This window comes from Rattus norvegicus, chromosome 20 (assembly GCF_021556685.1).
Source record: "Rattus norvegicus strain SHRSP/BbbUtx chromosome 20, alternate assembly SHRSP_T2T, whole genome shotgun sequence".
Taxonomy (NCBI): domain Eukaryota; kingdom Metazoa; phylum Chordata; class Mammalia; order Rodentia; family Muridae; genus Rattus; species Rattus norvegicus.
In genome coordinates this window covers 48,321,765-48,338,324 of record NC_141553.1, presented here as the reverse complement: position 1 = coordinate 48,338,324, position 16,560 = coordinate 48,321,765, and the positions used below count along the sequence as shown (strand labels likewise).

Below are 16,560 nucleotides of genomic sequence, written 5' to 3'. Positions count from 1 at the left end.
AGTTGTACGACACTGGTCCAGACCCTGCTGTGCTCTTACCTTCACCATCTTTAGTGTCATCGAGCCCCGTGAATGTAACCCAAGCATCACTGGCGTTTGCTTCCTCCCTCCCTCCCAGCTTGTGCTGTAGATAGACCCTCATCTATACCTATCATGACTAGACCTTCCTGCCTGGGCTCTGTGTACGCTCATTCTCTTCCCGTTTACTCTTGACTTCTGCAGTAATCTTCCCAACGAGCCACTCAAGTTGCTCACAATTTAAAATCCCTCCATAGCTCCTTGTCATCTTTGGAAAAATCCATACCCTGAAGCATGCACGGCACCTACAGCCCAACGGTCCTTGTCTATCCCGTTTCTGTAGTCTATCCCGTTTCTGTATCTATCCCGTTTCTGTAGTCAGTCTATCCCGTTTCTGTAGTCTGTCCCGTTTCTGTAGTCTGTCTCTATTCCTCAGGGCACTGTAAGAGCTCCTTATTCTTTCTAAACACTGATTTGATTTGCTGTCATTTCCTCTTCCTCTATGTGGCTAACGTTCAACCTCACTTTAGCTACCTAGTTCACACAGCTTTCCAGGTTCCTTCCGCCCTAAGACCCTCTGGAAATGAAACCCCACCACCACCACGCTCAACTTGCATTTCCCGACACTTCTCCCACGTGTACACATGGGGCTCTGACAAGCTTGCAGTTTTATGGGCAAGGCCATACTGTGGATCACTGATAGCCAGTCCTGACATCATCTAGCTTCAGAAATCAGAACTTGGAAAGAGGGCTCGCCTTGGATAGACAAGAAACTTCTGTTCTCCAGGCCTTGTTAATCGCATGTGGGCTTCCAGAAGCAGAAATGCTGGAGACCCCAGGGAAGCAGCAGCTTCACATGGGCAGGAAGGTATATTTCATTCACCTCAACAAGACTAGCTGCCTATTTTGTAATTACATTTCTCCAGCTTCCTCTCGGTGTTCTGTGCGGTCCTGTGGAACTATTCCAACCTGACTGAAACTATTACTTGGAGAGCTCAGGGGTAAGGTAAGCGCGAGCTGAAACAATAAAAGGGATGCACTGCCCCCTTGAGGCCAGAGTGGTGATGACAGCAAAATGAGCTCTTCCCAAGAACAGCCACCGACAGACATCCCATAAGGCTCCAAAGGAGCGGGGTTGGCTTTTACTCTGGAACTCGAGGTGTGGCCTTAATCCACTTCAAGCCTTCCAATAGACCATATGAGGTCCCTGCTTTTTATTGGCTTCTTTGGTTTTGCTGGGGTTCTTTCTGTGGTGTCTAATGTCTCTGAGAGTCAGGCCTGTGTCTCGTCACTGTAAACATCAGTAATACCAGACGCAGGTGCCCCAAAAAACTCTTACTGAACGAATCAAGAAAACAGCACAAGTGATGGCTGGGTAAGGGTGTGGGGCAGGAGGGGCATGGAGTGCCACACTGACTGTATGCTGTGTGTCACTGTAGGAGCCGGTGGTAATGGGAGCACTGCAGTTTCATGGGGTCCCATTTGTGTCTGAGAGGGGCAGCTGTATCGGAATAGAAGCGGTGAGGACCATCAGCAAGATGAAAGGGGTGAGGACTGTCAGCAAGGTGAAAGTGGGTATTTGAGAGATCCGAGAAGAGATAAAGTTATTTTGTATATAAAATTAATCGAGACACACACACACACACACACACACACACAGAGACAGAGAGAGAGAGAGAGAGAGAGAGAGAGAGAGAGAGAGAGAGAGAGAGAAATATTCTCACAAACCAGAACAAAAGCATTTCCACAATGAGAATACTTTATTGGTGTGAGAGAAACGGAAAACAACTCATTATTTAAGTTCTGAGTCTATGACTGAAACGTCATCTAATTAAAGCTACCTTTAGGAAGAACATTAATTTCCTGTTCTTTCAACTAAAGGCACTATTGCAGTTGAAGTGGACAGCCATATGAATGTCACTCGTGAGTTGCAGAGGCAACAAACGGCCCTGGGGTGGGGGTGGGGGTGCAGACAACCTACCAGACACCCAGAAATGGCCCACCATAGCCAGGAAAGGCAGATGCTTGCTTCCTCGTGGGCTCAGCAGTAACTCAGCAGAGAACAGAACACAGAGTGATGGCATTTACACTTGCTGTGGCCCACAGCCTAACATGCTCTTAGTAATATTCTAATGATGATTATAGGTAAATGGATAGGTAGGTACAGAAGACAGACAGACAGACAACGAGTAGACAGATCATTACCATAGCTGTGTTTAATTTCTGTATCTAAAAGTTGTGTGTGTGTGTGTGACACACATGTGTGTGGGGTGTTTATTATGGTACATGTGTTGCAGTCAGAAGACAATTGTTATGAAGTTGGGTCTCCTTCCACCTTTAAGAGTTCCATGAACTGAGCTCAGGTTATCAGGATTGTACAGCTCTACCCACTGGGTCATCGTGCCGTCCCTAGTTTCTGTGTTTTCTGGATAATAAGTTTATTATAACTCTTTATTGCTAAATTTTTGCTTTTAGCCCTATCTTTGGCTAATCGTAGACTATGCACACTAACCGTGCAAATATTTTGGGTAACCTCTTGTATGTGTGATTATTAAAACCTATAACATACATACCCAAAAGCCACGTATTTTTTATCCAGATAGGGAGTTGCTTGCAGTGTGATGTAGAATTGCGAACCATTGGTATGATGCCCTTTGTTGACCATTCCAAGAACTCCCCGCTTATTATGAGGAACCGAAAAGTTTTCATCTAGGAGAGAGTAATCGGGGTCATTGAGGTGTCTGCATCATTTCCAACAATTACAATGTGGAAGGAACAGGGAAGCTCTGGTATAGGCTTCCTCACACTTAGCAACATACTCCAAACTGTAAACAGTCCCATTAACTTTAATTACTTTCAAATATTTGAGCAAACGTCTTCAAAGATGTAGAACCTTATTAGAGCTGCTACCTGAGTGTTCAGCTCATTTGACTTTACACAGCTTAAGATCCTTGGTATCTGCACTGCTCACAGTGAATGGCAACAGACTTCCTTGGGCCATGGCAGTGGGGCTTTGCTCAGACAACCATGTGTGCATAAACCTTTCTGGACTGCATTGCGGGTCTGGTTGTCCCCTGCAGCTCTCACACAGAGCTCTGTCACAGCCCTTACATGCTGTGGGGTCACCGGGCTCTCTAGTTCACATAGTGTTCCTGTCCTGTGTGAGGACCCTGTGGCTATAGTCCTAGGACCCCTGTCACATTAACTGGCTCAGGTGTGCTCCTACATAGTTATGATGAAGAAAGTAATCTGTGTTTATTCCCTCTCATACTCAATAACACTTTCATCTCCAGCCTCCTGGGGGTTGACTTTCGAGGGAAAGGATGGTTCAGGGTGCGTAAGTGTAAGGCTACATGTGAAAAGGTCAGATTTGCTGAGGAGACCCCCATTTTTAGAAGGATCACCCCCAGGTCTGTTTCTCTGATAATTAATCTCATCGCCAACTTGACAGGATTTTCAATACCCTTGAAAATGCAGCTTGGGAATGTCCATGAAATGTTTCCAGAAAGGTTTGACTGAACAGGGAAGAGTCCCTCTCACTGTGACTGCACCATCAAATGGCTGGGGCTCAGCCTGAGTAAAATGGGAAGAGTGAGTTGAGCATAGCACTCTTCCTCCACTAGATGAGATGCTGTCACCTGTTGCTTCAAACTCCTGCTGCCACACCTTCAAACTGCGAGCCAAAGCAAACCCTTCCCCTCCCCTAAATTGCTTTTCTTAGATATTTCATCACAGAGACGTAACTAACACAGCCTCCAGGTTCAAATGCGCTGAATTGAGAGGTACATGACGAAGCCATTATCCACTGACTATGAAATCCTGGCTCAGAGATTTAGCCAGAGGTCAGGTACCTAACCTAGCGTGTCTAAGGTGTTGGGGTCACTGCAACCTTAATCAGTTAACACGTATCTACCTAGATAGCTGGACCTCAGACTAAGGAAAGAAGATTGCAATTTCAAGGCTTATCTGACCCACAGATCCACCTACTACACACAGCAGTTTTCAAGGTAAAGCCTGTGTTTATTATAGCAGTTATGTAGTAAAACTGTGTGCAGAGGCCAGAGGTTGACAGCAAGTGTCTTCATCAACTGCACCCCCACTTCATATACTGAGGTAGGGTAACTCACTGAGCCCAGAGCTCACTGATTTGCTAAGTGTAGCTGTTCAGCTTGCCCTAATGATCCCTTGTCTCCACCTCCTTAGTGCTAAATCAAAAAAAGGCTGCCATGACAGCCAGCTTCTATGAGGGCTGCTAGGAATCTGAAATCTGGTCCTTGAAGAAGTGCCTTACTCATCAGCCTTCCCTCCTGTGCTTTAATATGCCACTGGGACTTTAAAGACGAAATCCTGGTTTTGCTATAAAAAAAAAAGTGATTTTTATTGCATAGTGTTGCGTGATGCAAAGGTTTTGTGCTTTTTAAAAAGACTCCTTCTTATTTTATGTGTATGTATGTGCATGTCTGCTATCCACAAGAGGGCATTAGATCCCCTGAGCTGGAGTTTCAGGCAGTTGTGAACTGTGAGTGCTGGGGTGCTACCCAAGGTTGCCTGTGAGAGAGAGCGGCAAGTGCTAGTCGGCACCAAGCCACCTCTCCATCCCTGACACTTTCTGTAAAAGGATTTAAAAGTACCTGGGGGGGGAGGGGAGGGGAGGGAGAGAGGGAAAGAGAGAGGGAGAGAAAGAGAGAGAGGAGGAGGAGGGGAGGGAGAGGGAAGAGGGAGGGAGGGAGAGAGGGGGGAGGGAGGGATGGAGGGGGGAAGGGACAGGGACGGGGACAGGGAGAAAGGGAAGAGGGGGACTGATGCACACACATCATGTGCAGGTACCTGAACCTGTGCACACGCTTGCGAGGACCGTGGTTAGGAACGCTGTCCTCGTGGGCTAAGCTTATTTGGATATTCAGTCATTGGTCTGTGGACTACATGGAAAGATTAGGCCGTGTGGCCTTGTGGGCATAGGTGTGTTGCTGGGAGTGGGGTTGCCGGTGCAGTAGCCCCAGTGTTCCTCTCTGGGCCTGCTACCTGCTCTTCACTGTGATGATAACGGACTAACCCTCCGAGACTGTAAGAAGGCCCCCAACTCAGTATCTTCTCCAGTAAGAGTTGCTTTGGTCATGGTGTCTCTTCACAACAACAGAACTAAGATGGGGACAGAGGAAGACACGGGGTGTCCTGCTCTTCAGTTTGTTTCATTCTCTTATTGAACCTGGAACTAAGCTGTCCATCACAGGTCCCAGCACCCCTTACCCTGGACACGCATGACACAGACACACACAACCATGCCCAGCCCTTTCCATGGTGCTTGATTCTGAACTCAGCGGCTCACGCTTGGGCAGCAGGTGCTCTCACCCACTGAGCCATTCGCCTGCCTCTGGAATACTTTTTATAAAAGATGATTCTCCTCCCTCTTCTTCGCCTGCCTGCCTTGTGGGGCTGAGCCACTGCTAGATCCTTGGACTTTCATCCATTGCTGCTGATGATCATGGTTGGGGAGTTGGACTACAGACTGTAAGCCATCAACAAATTTTCTTACTATATAGAGACTGTCCATAAGCTCTGTGACTCTAGAGAACCCTGACTACTACGGAAGTTGGTACTGGAGTGATTGTGGAGGAGCAGAAGTATGAGGATGAATCTTTTAAGAATCTGGAATTGGGGTTGCTGTCTAGGCCGGGAGATGACCCTGTGCCACACCTCTCTGTGCCCAGATCCCTCTGGGAGACCTGATTTCCTAGGAGTGCTGACACACCTGGGAGCACAGGTGACACCACCACTTCTGCTGAGAGGGACCCGCCCAGAGCCCTCAGGACATGGTAACCCAGCAGCACTCTGGGACAGGATCCTTTTGGTTTCTGCCTGGAGCTGACCTTGTGCCACAGCTCTTGGTACCCAAATCCCGCCAGGAGAGAGCTGGTCTCCCAGGAGGGCTGACACATGGACATACAGGAGGGTCAAGCCACTGTCAGAGACAGCAAGACCAGCAAACATGAGAGATAACCAGATGGTGAGAGGCAAGCACAAGAAACTAAGCAACAGAAACCAAGGCCACTTGGCATACACACCCAGAGAGAACAGAACCCAGTTCTCCGACCACAGCAAGTCCCGGATACCTAAACACAGTGGGAAAGCAAGATTATGATTTCAAATCACATCTCATGCTGATGTTAGAGGATTTTAAGAAGTACAAAAATAACTCCCTTAAAGAAATACAGGACAACACAGGTAAACAGGTAGAAGCCCTTAAAGAAGAAACACAAAAATCCCTTAAAGAAACATTGACACAACAGTCAACGAAAATGCAAAACTCAAAAAGCTCCTAACCCAAAATATCCAGGAAATCCAGGATACAATGAGAAGATCAAACCTAAGGATAATAGATATAGAAGAGAGTGAAGACTCCCAACTTAAAGGACCAGTAAATATCTTCAGCAAAAAATATAGAAGAAAACTTTCCTAACCTAAAGAGATGCCCAAAATCATAGAAGAAGCCTACAGAACTCCAAATAGATTAGACCAGAAAAGAAATTCCTTCTGTCACATAACAGTCAAAACACCAAATTCATAAAACAAAGAAAGGATATTAAAAGCACTAAGGGAAAAAGGTCAAGTAACATTCATATGTTAAAGGCAGACCTATCAGAATTACACAAGACTTCTCAACAGATACTATGAAAGCTAGAAGATCCTGGGCAGATGTCATACGGACCCTAAGAGAACAGAAAAGCTAGCCCAGGCTACTATATCCAGAAAAACTCCATTATCATAGATGGAGAAACCAAGATATTCCATGACAAAACCTAATTTACACAATATATTTCCACATATCCAGCCTTACAAAGGATAATAGATGGAAAACTCCAACACAAGGAGTTTTCCTTAGAAAAAGCAGGAAAGTAATGAACTTTCAACAAACCCAAAAGAAGAGGGCAACACAAACATAATTCCCCCTTTAACAAGAAAAATAACAGGAAACAACAGTCACTATTCCTTAATATCTCTTAACATCAATGGACTCAGTTCCCCAATAAAAAGACGTAGACCAATAGACTGGATGTGTAAAGAGGACCCAGCATTTTGCTGCATACAGGAAATGCACCTCAGTGACAAAGACAGACACTACCTCAGAGTAAAAGGCGGGGAAATTCCAAGCAAATGGTCCCAAGAAACAAGTTGGAGTAGTCATTCCAATATCGAATGTCATATCTAATATGGAGTAGTCATATCTAATATCGAATATCTAATAAAATCAACTTTCAAAGAAAATTCTACCAACTCTCAATTCTGAACAACTATGCTCCAAATGCAAGGGCACCTACATTCATAAAAGAAACCTTACTAAAGCTCAAAGCACACAAAGCACCTCACACTAATAGTGGGAGACTTCAACACCCCACTCTCATCAATGGTCAGATCATGGAAACAGAAACTAAACAGAGACAGAGAAACTAACAGAAGTTATGAACCAAATGGATTTCAGAACATTTCATCCTAAAACAAAAGAATATACCTTCTTCTCAGCACCTCATGGTACCTTCACCAACACTGACCATATAATTGGTCACAAAACAGGCCTCAACAGATACAGGAAGATTGAAATAATCCCATGCATCCTATCAGATCACCAAGAACTAAGGCTGGTCTTCAATGACAACAAAAACAACAGAAAACCCACATACACACGGAAGCTGAACAATGCTCTACTCAATGATAACTTGGTCAGGAAAGAAATAAAGAAACTAAAGACTTTTTGTAATTTAATGAAAATGAAGGCACAATATACCCAAATTTATGGGACAGAATGAAAGCAGTGCTAAGAGGAAAACTCATAGCTCTGAGAGCCTCCAAAAAGAAACTGGAGAGAGCATACATTAGCAGCTTGACAGCACACCTAAAAGCTCTAGAACAAAAGGAAGCAAATCCGCCCAAGAGGAGTAGATGGTAGGAAATAATCAAACTCAGGGCTGAAATCAACCAAGTAGAAACAAAAAGAACTATACAAAGACTCAGCAAAACCAGGAGCTGGTTCTTTGAGAAAATCAACAAGATAGATAAACCCTTAGCCAGATTAGTCAGAGGGCACAGAGACAGTATCCAAATTAACAAAATCAGAAATGAAAAGTGAGACATAACAACATAAACTGAGGAAATTAAAAAGCTATCAGATCCTACAACAAAAGCCTATATTCAACAAAACTAGAAAATCTGGAGGAAATGGACAATTTTCTAGACAGATACCAGGTACCAAAGTTACATCAGGATCAGATAAACCATCTAAACAGACCCATAACTCATAAAGAAATAGAAGCAGTCATTAAAGGTCTCCCAACCACAAAAAGCCCAGGACCAGATGGGTTCAGTGCAGAATTCTATCAGACCATCATAGAAGACCTAATACCAATATTATCCAAACTATTCCACAAAATAGAAACATATGGAGCACTACCCAATTCCTTCTATGAAGCCACAATTACTCTTATACCTAAACCACACAACAAAGAAAGAGAACTTCAGACCAATTTCCCTTATGAATATCGACGCAAAAATACTCAATAAAATTCTTGCAAACCAAATCCAAGAACATATCAAAATGATCATCCATTATGATCAAGTAGCTTCATCCCAGGGATGCAGGGATGGTTCAATATATACAAATCCATCAACATAATCTACTATATAAACAAACTCAAAGAAAAAAACCCACATGATCATCTCATTAAGTGCTGAGAAAGCATTTGACAAAATTCAACACCGCTCCATGATGAAAGTCTTGGAAAGATCAGGAATTCAAGGCCCATAACTAAACATAGTAAAAACCATATACAGCAAACCAGTACCCAGCATCAAACTAAATGGAGAGAAACTTGAGGCAATCCCACTAAAACCAGGGACTAGACAAGGCTGCCCACTCTCTCCCTACTTATTCTATGTAATACTTGAAGTACTAGCCAGAGCAATTAGACAACGAAAAGAGGTCAAAGGGATACAAATGGGAAAAGAAGAAGTTAATCACTATTTGCAGATGATATGACAATATACTTAAGTGAACCCAAAAAAATTCCACCAGAGAACTACTAAACCTGATAAACACCTTCAGCAAAGTGACTGGATATAAAATTAAGTCACACAAATCAACTCATCCTACTCAAAGGATGAACAGGCTGAGAAAGAAATTAGGGAAACACCACCCTTCACAATAGTTACAACTAACATAAAATACCTCGGTGTGACTCTAACCACGTAAGTGAAAGATCTATATGACAAGAACTTCAAGTCTCTAAAGAAAGAAATCAAAGAAGATCTCAGAAGATGGAAAGATCTCCCATGCTCATGGATTGGCAGGATTAATATTGTAAAAATAGCTATCTTGCCAAAAGCAATCTACAGATTCAATGCAATCCCCATCAAAATCCCAAGTCAATTCTCCATAGAGTTAGAAAGAGCAATTTGCAAATACCTTTGGAAAAGCGAAAAAGCCAAGATAAGGAAAACTATCTTCAACAATAAAAGAACTTCTGGGGAAATCACCATCCCTGACCTCAAGCAGTATTACAGAGCAATAGTAATAAAGACTGCATGGTTTTGGTACACACACAGAGAGAGGCAGGTAGATCATGGAATAGAATTGAAGACCCAGAAATAAACCCACACACTTGATCTTTGACAAAGGAGCTAAAACCATCCAGTGAGGGGGGGAAAAGACAGCATTTTCAACAGCATGTAAAAGAATGCAAATCAACTCATTCTTATCACTCTGTACAAAGATCAAGTCCAAGTGGACTTGGACCTCTACATAAAACCAGATACAGTGAAACTAATAGAAGAGAAAGTGGGGAAGAGCCTTGAACACATGGGTACAGGGGAAAATTTCCTGAAACAGAACACCAGTGGCTTATGCTCTAAGGTCAAGAATCAACAAATGGGACCTCATAAAATTGCAAAGCTTCTGTTAGGCAAAGGACACTGTCAACACCACCAACCCCGGACCATCGATCTCCGCTTAGCCTAGCTATATCTGAGGACGTTCACATCGAGTCCCTTGGCTAAGGACACTGTCAAAAGGAGAAAATGGCAACCAACAGATTGGGAAAAGATCTTTACTAATCCTACATAGAGGGCTAATATCCAATATATAGAAAGAACTCAAGAAGTTAAGACTCCAGAGAATCAAATAACCCTATTAAAAATGGGGTACAGAGCTAAACAAAGAATTCTCAACTGAGGATTATCGAATGCTGAGATGCATCTAAGAAATGTTCAACATCCTTTGTCATCAGGAAAATTAAAATAAAAATGACAACACCACTTCACACCAGTCAGAATGGCTGAGATCAAAATCTCAGGTGACAGCAGATGCTGGTGAGGATGTGGAGAAAGAGGAACACTCCTCCATTGTTGGTGGGATGCAGACTGGTACAACCACTCTGGAAATCAGTCTGGCAGTTTCTTAGAAAATTGGACATAGTACTACCCGAGGATCCAGCTATACCTCTCCTGGGCATGTACCCAAAAGATGCTCCAACATATAACAAGGACACATGCTCCACTATGTGCATAGCAGCCTTATTTATAATAGCAAGAAGCTGGAAAAAACTCAGATGTCCCTCAACAGAGGAATGGATACAGAAAATGCAGTACATCTACACAATGGAGTACTACTCAGCTATTAAAAACAATGACTTCATGAAATTCTCTTTTCTTTCTTTTTTTTTTTTTTCAAAGCTGGGGACCGAACCCAGGGCCTTGTGCTTGCTAGGCAAGTGCTCTACCACTGAGCTAAATCCCCAACCCCATGAAATTCTTAGGAAATGGATGGAACTTGAAAATATCATCGTGAGTGAGGTAACCCAATCACCAAATAACACACATGATATGCACTCACTGATAAGTAGATATTAGACCAAAAGCTGGGATTACCCAAGATACAATCCACAGACCACATGAAGCTCAAGAAGGATGACCAAAATAGGGATGCTTCAGTCCTTCTTAGAAGGGAGAACAAAAATATTCATGGGAGGAAACACAGAGACAAAGTTTGGAGCAGAGACTGAAGGGAAGGCCGCCCAGAGACTGCCCCACCTGGGGATCCATCCCATATACACCCACCAAACCCAGACAATATTGCTGATGCCAAGAAGTGCATGCTGACGGGAGCCTGATACAGCTGTCACCTGAGAGGCTCAGCCAGAGCCTGACAAATACAGGGGCAGATGCTGGCAGCCAACCATTGAACTGAGATCGGGGTCCCCAATGGAGGAGTTAGAGAAAGGACTGAAGGAGCTGAAGGGGTTTGCAACCCCATAGGAAGAACAACAATATCAACCAACCAGAGCCCCCCTCCCCATCTCCCAGGGACTAAACCACCTTCCCAAGAGTACACAGGGATGGACCTATGGCTCCATCCACATACGGAGCAGAGGAGGGTCTTGTCCCGCATCAATGGGAGGAGAGGTAAATCCCAGTGAGTCATCAGTTTCCTCTTATTATACCAGATGGTAGGAATAGTGTTAAAGATTACCAGAGTCGTGGCAAAATGCCAACAAAGCCAGTTTGAAGAGGCTGTCACTGTCTCCACCTCCTCTGTGCTGGGACTACAAGCACGATCCACCATACGTATTAATGTGGTCTAGGAGATGAAGCCCACGGTTCATGCGTGCTAGGCAAGCAAGCATAAAGCCATCTCCATTTCATCTCCAGTGCCAGGGAGGCAAAGCGTCACTTTAAAAACATCTCTAGTTTGAAGGGTCGCACTGCTTTAAACTCCAGTTTCAACTAAATATTACCCCACATTGTCTCATTTGAACCCTCTTAAATTTGAATAACCAGGTGGGGAGACTGGTGAATCGAAAGCTACGTACCTTCAAACGTTGGTCCATAAATAGACTCTCCGTCATCCCCTCGTCCTTCTACTATATCTAGAGAAAGACAACAGCCAGATCAGAGTGCAGGGCTGACAGGAGCAGACGCCTAAGCTTGATTCTGCTCACATCTTATATCAAGTCTAGAGTTAAGGTGCCCAGCTGGAAATACTACAACTTCTCCTCAGCCTGCAATCATTCTCATGTTTATCAACAAGTTAGAATGGAAAGCCTTTGAACAATATTAAGCCATCGTATGGCCAGAATTTAAAGAGGATGCTCACAGATCCATTTGCTTGATCTGTTTTTTTTTTTTCCATGTTTCACTTTGCTTTTCAGAGAACTGGAAAGATTAAACTGAGCCAACAAAATGGGGAGAGCTCTTTGGAGCCAGGGTTTCTCAGTGTGACGATGCTGCCTGTCTCGGACCTTGCTTTGTAGAGCAGGCTGGCCTTGAACTCACAGTGATCTGCCTCCCCAGTGCTGGGGTTAAAGGCACGCACCCCCATGCCCAGCAAATACTGAATTCATATGCGTGTTTGGCTTACAGATGTGTCTGTATATTATGTGCATTCTAGAACTGGAGTTATGGACAGTTGTGAGCTGTTTTCTGAGTGCTGGGAATCGAACCCAGGTCCTCTGCAAAAACAAGTGCTCTTCACCACTGAGCCATCTCTTCAACTCCTTTTTGAACATGAAAATAGATTTTCTAAGTACTGGGGAGGTGGCTCACATGGTAAAGTGTTTTCTTCACAACCACAAAGACCTGAGTTTGGTCCCCACCATCCATGTAAAAAGGGGACAGGATGGCACATGCTGGAGATGCCATGGATACTGGAGCTGACTGTCCAGTCACCCTAGCTTAATTGGCAAGCACCAATCACCGTAAGACACCCTACCTCAACAAACCAGGTAAATTCTTGAGGAACGGTACCCAAGGTTGACCTCTGGCCTCTGCACATGCGCGCACACACACCTGCAGGTACTCAATTCACCCTCTCACATATACACGCACAGGTAGATGCTTTTGAAAAGTCACATTTAGATTTTCACTCCTCTAATACTCTCGGCTGGGAGTGTTGCTCAGTGGGAGAATACTTACTTGCCCAGCATGTGGAAGGCCAGCATGTACGGTCTGACATCCGGTACTGCAAAAAACATACTTATCCACAGTAATATCTTACTCGTTTAAATAACATTGTAGGAACAAAATTCCTTTTCATACAATGTGAGAGTTTTTTCTTTGTAGTTGGAGTTTATAACAGCTACTTACCTTGGCTTAGGCAATATTCCCACTATAAAGTCTCCAGGTACAAGATCTTTCAAATCCACCCACACCTGAGAGCCAAGCAGGTCTGTCTTCTGTGGCCCAGCCTCCCCCATACGTACTTTCTACTTCCTTAGCTGTCTGGTCCACCCTCTCCTCTGTACCGTGTTCGAGATACTGGCTAGAGGACTGAACTATCGTATCCATGTGTAAGCAAGCTGGCTGTGGCAGGCATGTGCTTTCTTTTTAAAAATAGAATTAGAAACAACACTCAGCAGACAGAGAAAATGTATTTGGAGAGAGCATGGGGCATCTAAATTATGCTACTGTTGATGCAAAAGATAAAACAAAGGCATCTGCATATACACATGCCTCCCCTAACACCCAAAGACTGTCCAAGGCCAGGTGTGGTAGTGCACACCTTTAATGCCAGCATTCAGGAGGTAGAGGCAAATTGGAGGCCAGGCCTACCTCTTTATGAATTCTACAAAGGTAAATGAATGAAAGTTTGGGCACTCTGCTTTGATGATATTTACAGTTTTTAGCTCACCTCCTCCTTGTACCCAACCGTTCTTGACTACTCGATGAAAAATCGAATCTTTGTAGTGAAGCTTTATGCCTCTCTCAGAAAACCCTGATGTTCCTGTGCACAAGACCTGAAAATTTGTACATGTTCTGGGGCACGCATCACAATATAGCTATAAAATAAAGACAGAAGGTTTCAAAGATTACTCAGTATCTGATCAATTACAGACTCCTTAAAATTTATTTGAAAAATGTAGCGAAAAATTCTCTTACTTCAAAAATCAGCCTTCCAATTGGAGCAAGATCAATACTAATGTCCAAGAACACAAAATCATGCTATTAAAATCAGGGAGAAAAAATGATGCAGGTCAGTGTTTGTAAGAAAGTTTTAGAAATGTTTTAAAAAATGCATTATTTTCGGAGATAAGATTTTAACCACAACACAGCAAATACAAGCTGAACCATAACAGCAATAAAAACTCAACAGTAACTCTCATGACTCTCAGCTCCTGCCTCAGGCAGCTGCCCTGCCTTCACTTGAAGATGGACGTCAGGCCAAACAAATCTCTTTCTTCCCAAGTTGCTGTGGCTCATGGTGTTTACTACACAAAGCAAAGGACATCATCCTTCCTTGGTTTCTGTCTGTCTGTCTGTCTGTCTGTCTGTCTGTCTGTCTGTCTCTGCTGAAACTCATGCTTCCTATCAGTCTTCCCCACTGCAGCTGCTGCCAACTCTTTCCTGCTTTAAAACATCCTCACCCTGTAGTGGACTCCTGGCTGTTAATCTCGGTTCACACTTTTCACACCTCAGTGCGAAGGAGCAGTAACTCTCACGTAGGTGTTGGAAAAGACTAATTAAAATATTTCCAGGCCGGGGGCTGGAGAGGTGACTCAGAGGTTAACCGAGCTGGCTGCTGGACACAAGCTCAGTTCTCAGAACCCACATCAAGGGCCTTGCAAAAGCCTTTAACTTCAGCCATCTTCTGGCCTCTGAGGGCGCCTGCACACCTTTGGCATACAGGACCAGTGGGGCGACTCAGCAGACAAATCCTTTACTCACCCGATGACCTGAGTTCAACCCTCAGAACCCACACATCACTGAAGGAGAGAGACAATTCCACGAGCGTGGAGTGGTGCACACACCTTCATAATAATACATATTCGTGAAAACATTTAATAATAATAAGTAATAGTAACCACTAAAATATTAAATATCATGTAATAACAAAGATTCATTAAAAAGGCTTCACAGCACAAAACGAACTATGGGTTTCAACAGTTTCTGATTTGCCTTGAGACTGTCCAAACCGGCCTTAGAACTAAGAGTACAAACGGTCTTCCTGCCTCTGTCTCCAGGGAAGCTAACACTACAGGTCATGTGGAAGGGTGTTTCCATTCTAAAAGCGGTAGTTCATGCCCGGAGATCTGAACAGAAGAGAAACTCAGCTGCTGCTTCCCACCTTGCCCAGCCAAACTCTGAACCTATAATCCTTTGCAACTGCCTTAATAGGGTCCCTGGGGGTGGGGGTGGGTTACACCTTAACTGCTTGTCCCGAGTATCCACCTTGTGAACATATCCACAGTTAATGGCGAATCAATACAAATAATGGGAAACCCCACTAGACGTCTGTGGAACTTGCCTTGGTGTCCTTCAAGAACTTCGTGGCATAGTCCAGAGTAAGCGCCTCGTACAGTGCACTGGGCCGGATATCGACCACATCCCACACCTTCTGGGCCCACTTCTTCAGATCAAGTGCGTTACCCAGGAGCTGGTCATTGATAAAGCATATCACATAGGAGGAATAGACCCAGGTTTCACCCTTCAGTTCCTACAGGGAAAGGAGGGAATAATGATGACAGAAGAAAACAACTGCTAAACCCACAAGCTGGAGCTTGAGGAGAATTCTACAGCCTGACTTACCAGCTCCAGGATTGCATCTCTTAAAGTGTTTTTTTTTTTTTAAGATTTATCAATTTTGTATGTATGTGAGTACACTGTGGCTGTCTTCAGACACACCAGAAGAAGGCATCGGATCCCATTACAGATGGTTGTGAGCCATCGTGTGGTGGCTGGGAATTGAACTCAGGACCTCTGGAAGAGCAGTCAGTGCTCTTAACCACTGAGCCATCTTTCCAGTCCTTAAAATATGTTTTTAAAAACATCTTTCAGAATTCTGCTGTCAAAAAAAAAAAGAAAACCCTTACTGTTTTTGAGACTCAACATAGTGAAGAAGAGCGAATACCTTAAAAAGCGATCTTCAAACTACTGTAACCGGACACTGATGGAATCTGGTAATAATAACATGGACATAAAGCAGCTGGGCGTTAATCTGTGAATTAAATGCACTGTTTCCATTTATGAGGCACACTCTACTGTGTGCATTTGTGGAAGACAGCATGGTTTTCAATGCAAAGAACTGAGAAAGAAGGGGGAGAGGGGTGGGGTCGAGACAGTGATTATTCTGGACAGAGGAGAGTAGAAAATGCCTCCTGGAGGCCAACAGGAGTTTATACATAATCAAGGACAAGGAAGAAAACTCACATCCCCCAACACTTTTAAATTTAAAATGAAACTCATTTCCATCCATGCAATGCCGCCATCAACTTCCTAAGTCTCCAGTGTGGTCAGAGAAACACTGACCGCTGAGAAGACATGGCGTGTTGTTTCCCAGTGCCAGCCTTGGCAAACCATGGGTGATTTAGTGCAGCCACTTGTAAGTTACAGCGGAAGCTGATTCGTGAGCCCCTGTGATTGCCGGACTTGGGCTGACAGAGAATCTGCCTCTAGTGAAATCCAGGGAAATGCTGGTTCTGCTGCCTGTCACCACAAGCTGCAATGGCAGGGACAGCTGACCCTTTAAGCTCTGCTTTATTCAGGAAGCTAGCCATCTGCAAG

The 16,560-nt window shown here is 44.0% G+C and overlaps 1 protein-coding gene across 4 annotated transcripts in view; it reads right to left on the bottom strand.

The window, feature by feature from the left end:
- Ppil6 (peptidylprolyl isomerase like 6) overlaps positions 1 to 16,560 on the bottom strand; it is a 28,855-nt gene that overhangs the window by 5,303 nt on the left and 6,992 nt on the right. For all 4 annotated transcript variants that reach the window (NR_197281.1, XM_087598311.1, NM_001432371.1 and 1 more), the window contains exons 3-7: positions 15,305 to 15,493; positions 13,939 to 14,001; positions 13,691 to 13,838; positions 11,874 to 11,930; positions 2,592 to 2,727 (exon numbers count right to left, since the gene is read on the bottom strand). Coding sequence is in view for 3 of the 4 variants with exons in the window: in XM_087598311.1 (XP_087454437.1) it covers positions 2,592 to 2,727; positions 11,874 to 11,930; positions 13,691 to 13,838; positions 13,939 to 14,001; positions 15,305 to 15,493 (593 nt within the window). In the remaining variant the exon portion in view is untranslated. The remainder of the gene's footprint in view (positions 1 to 2,591; positions 2,728 to 11,873; positions 11,931 to 13,690; positions 13,839 to 13,938; positions 14,002 to 15,304; positions 15,494 to 16,560) is intronic.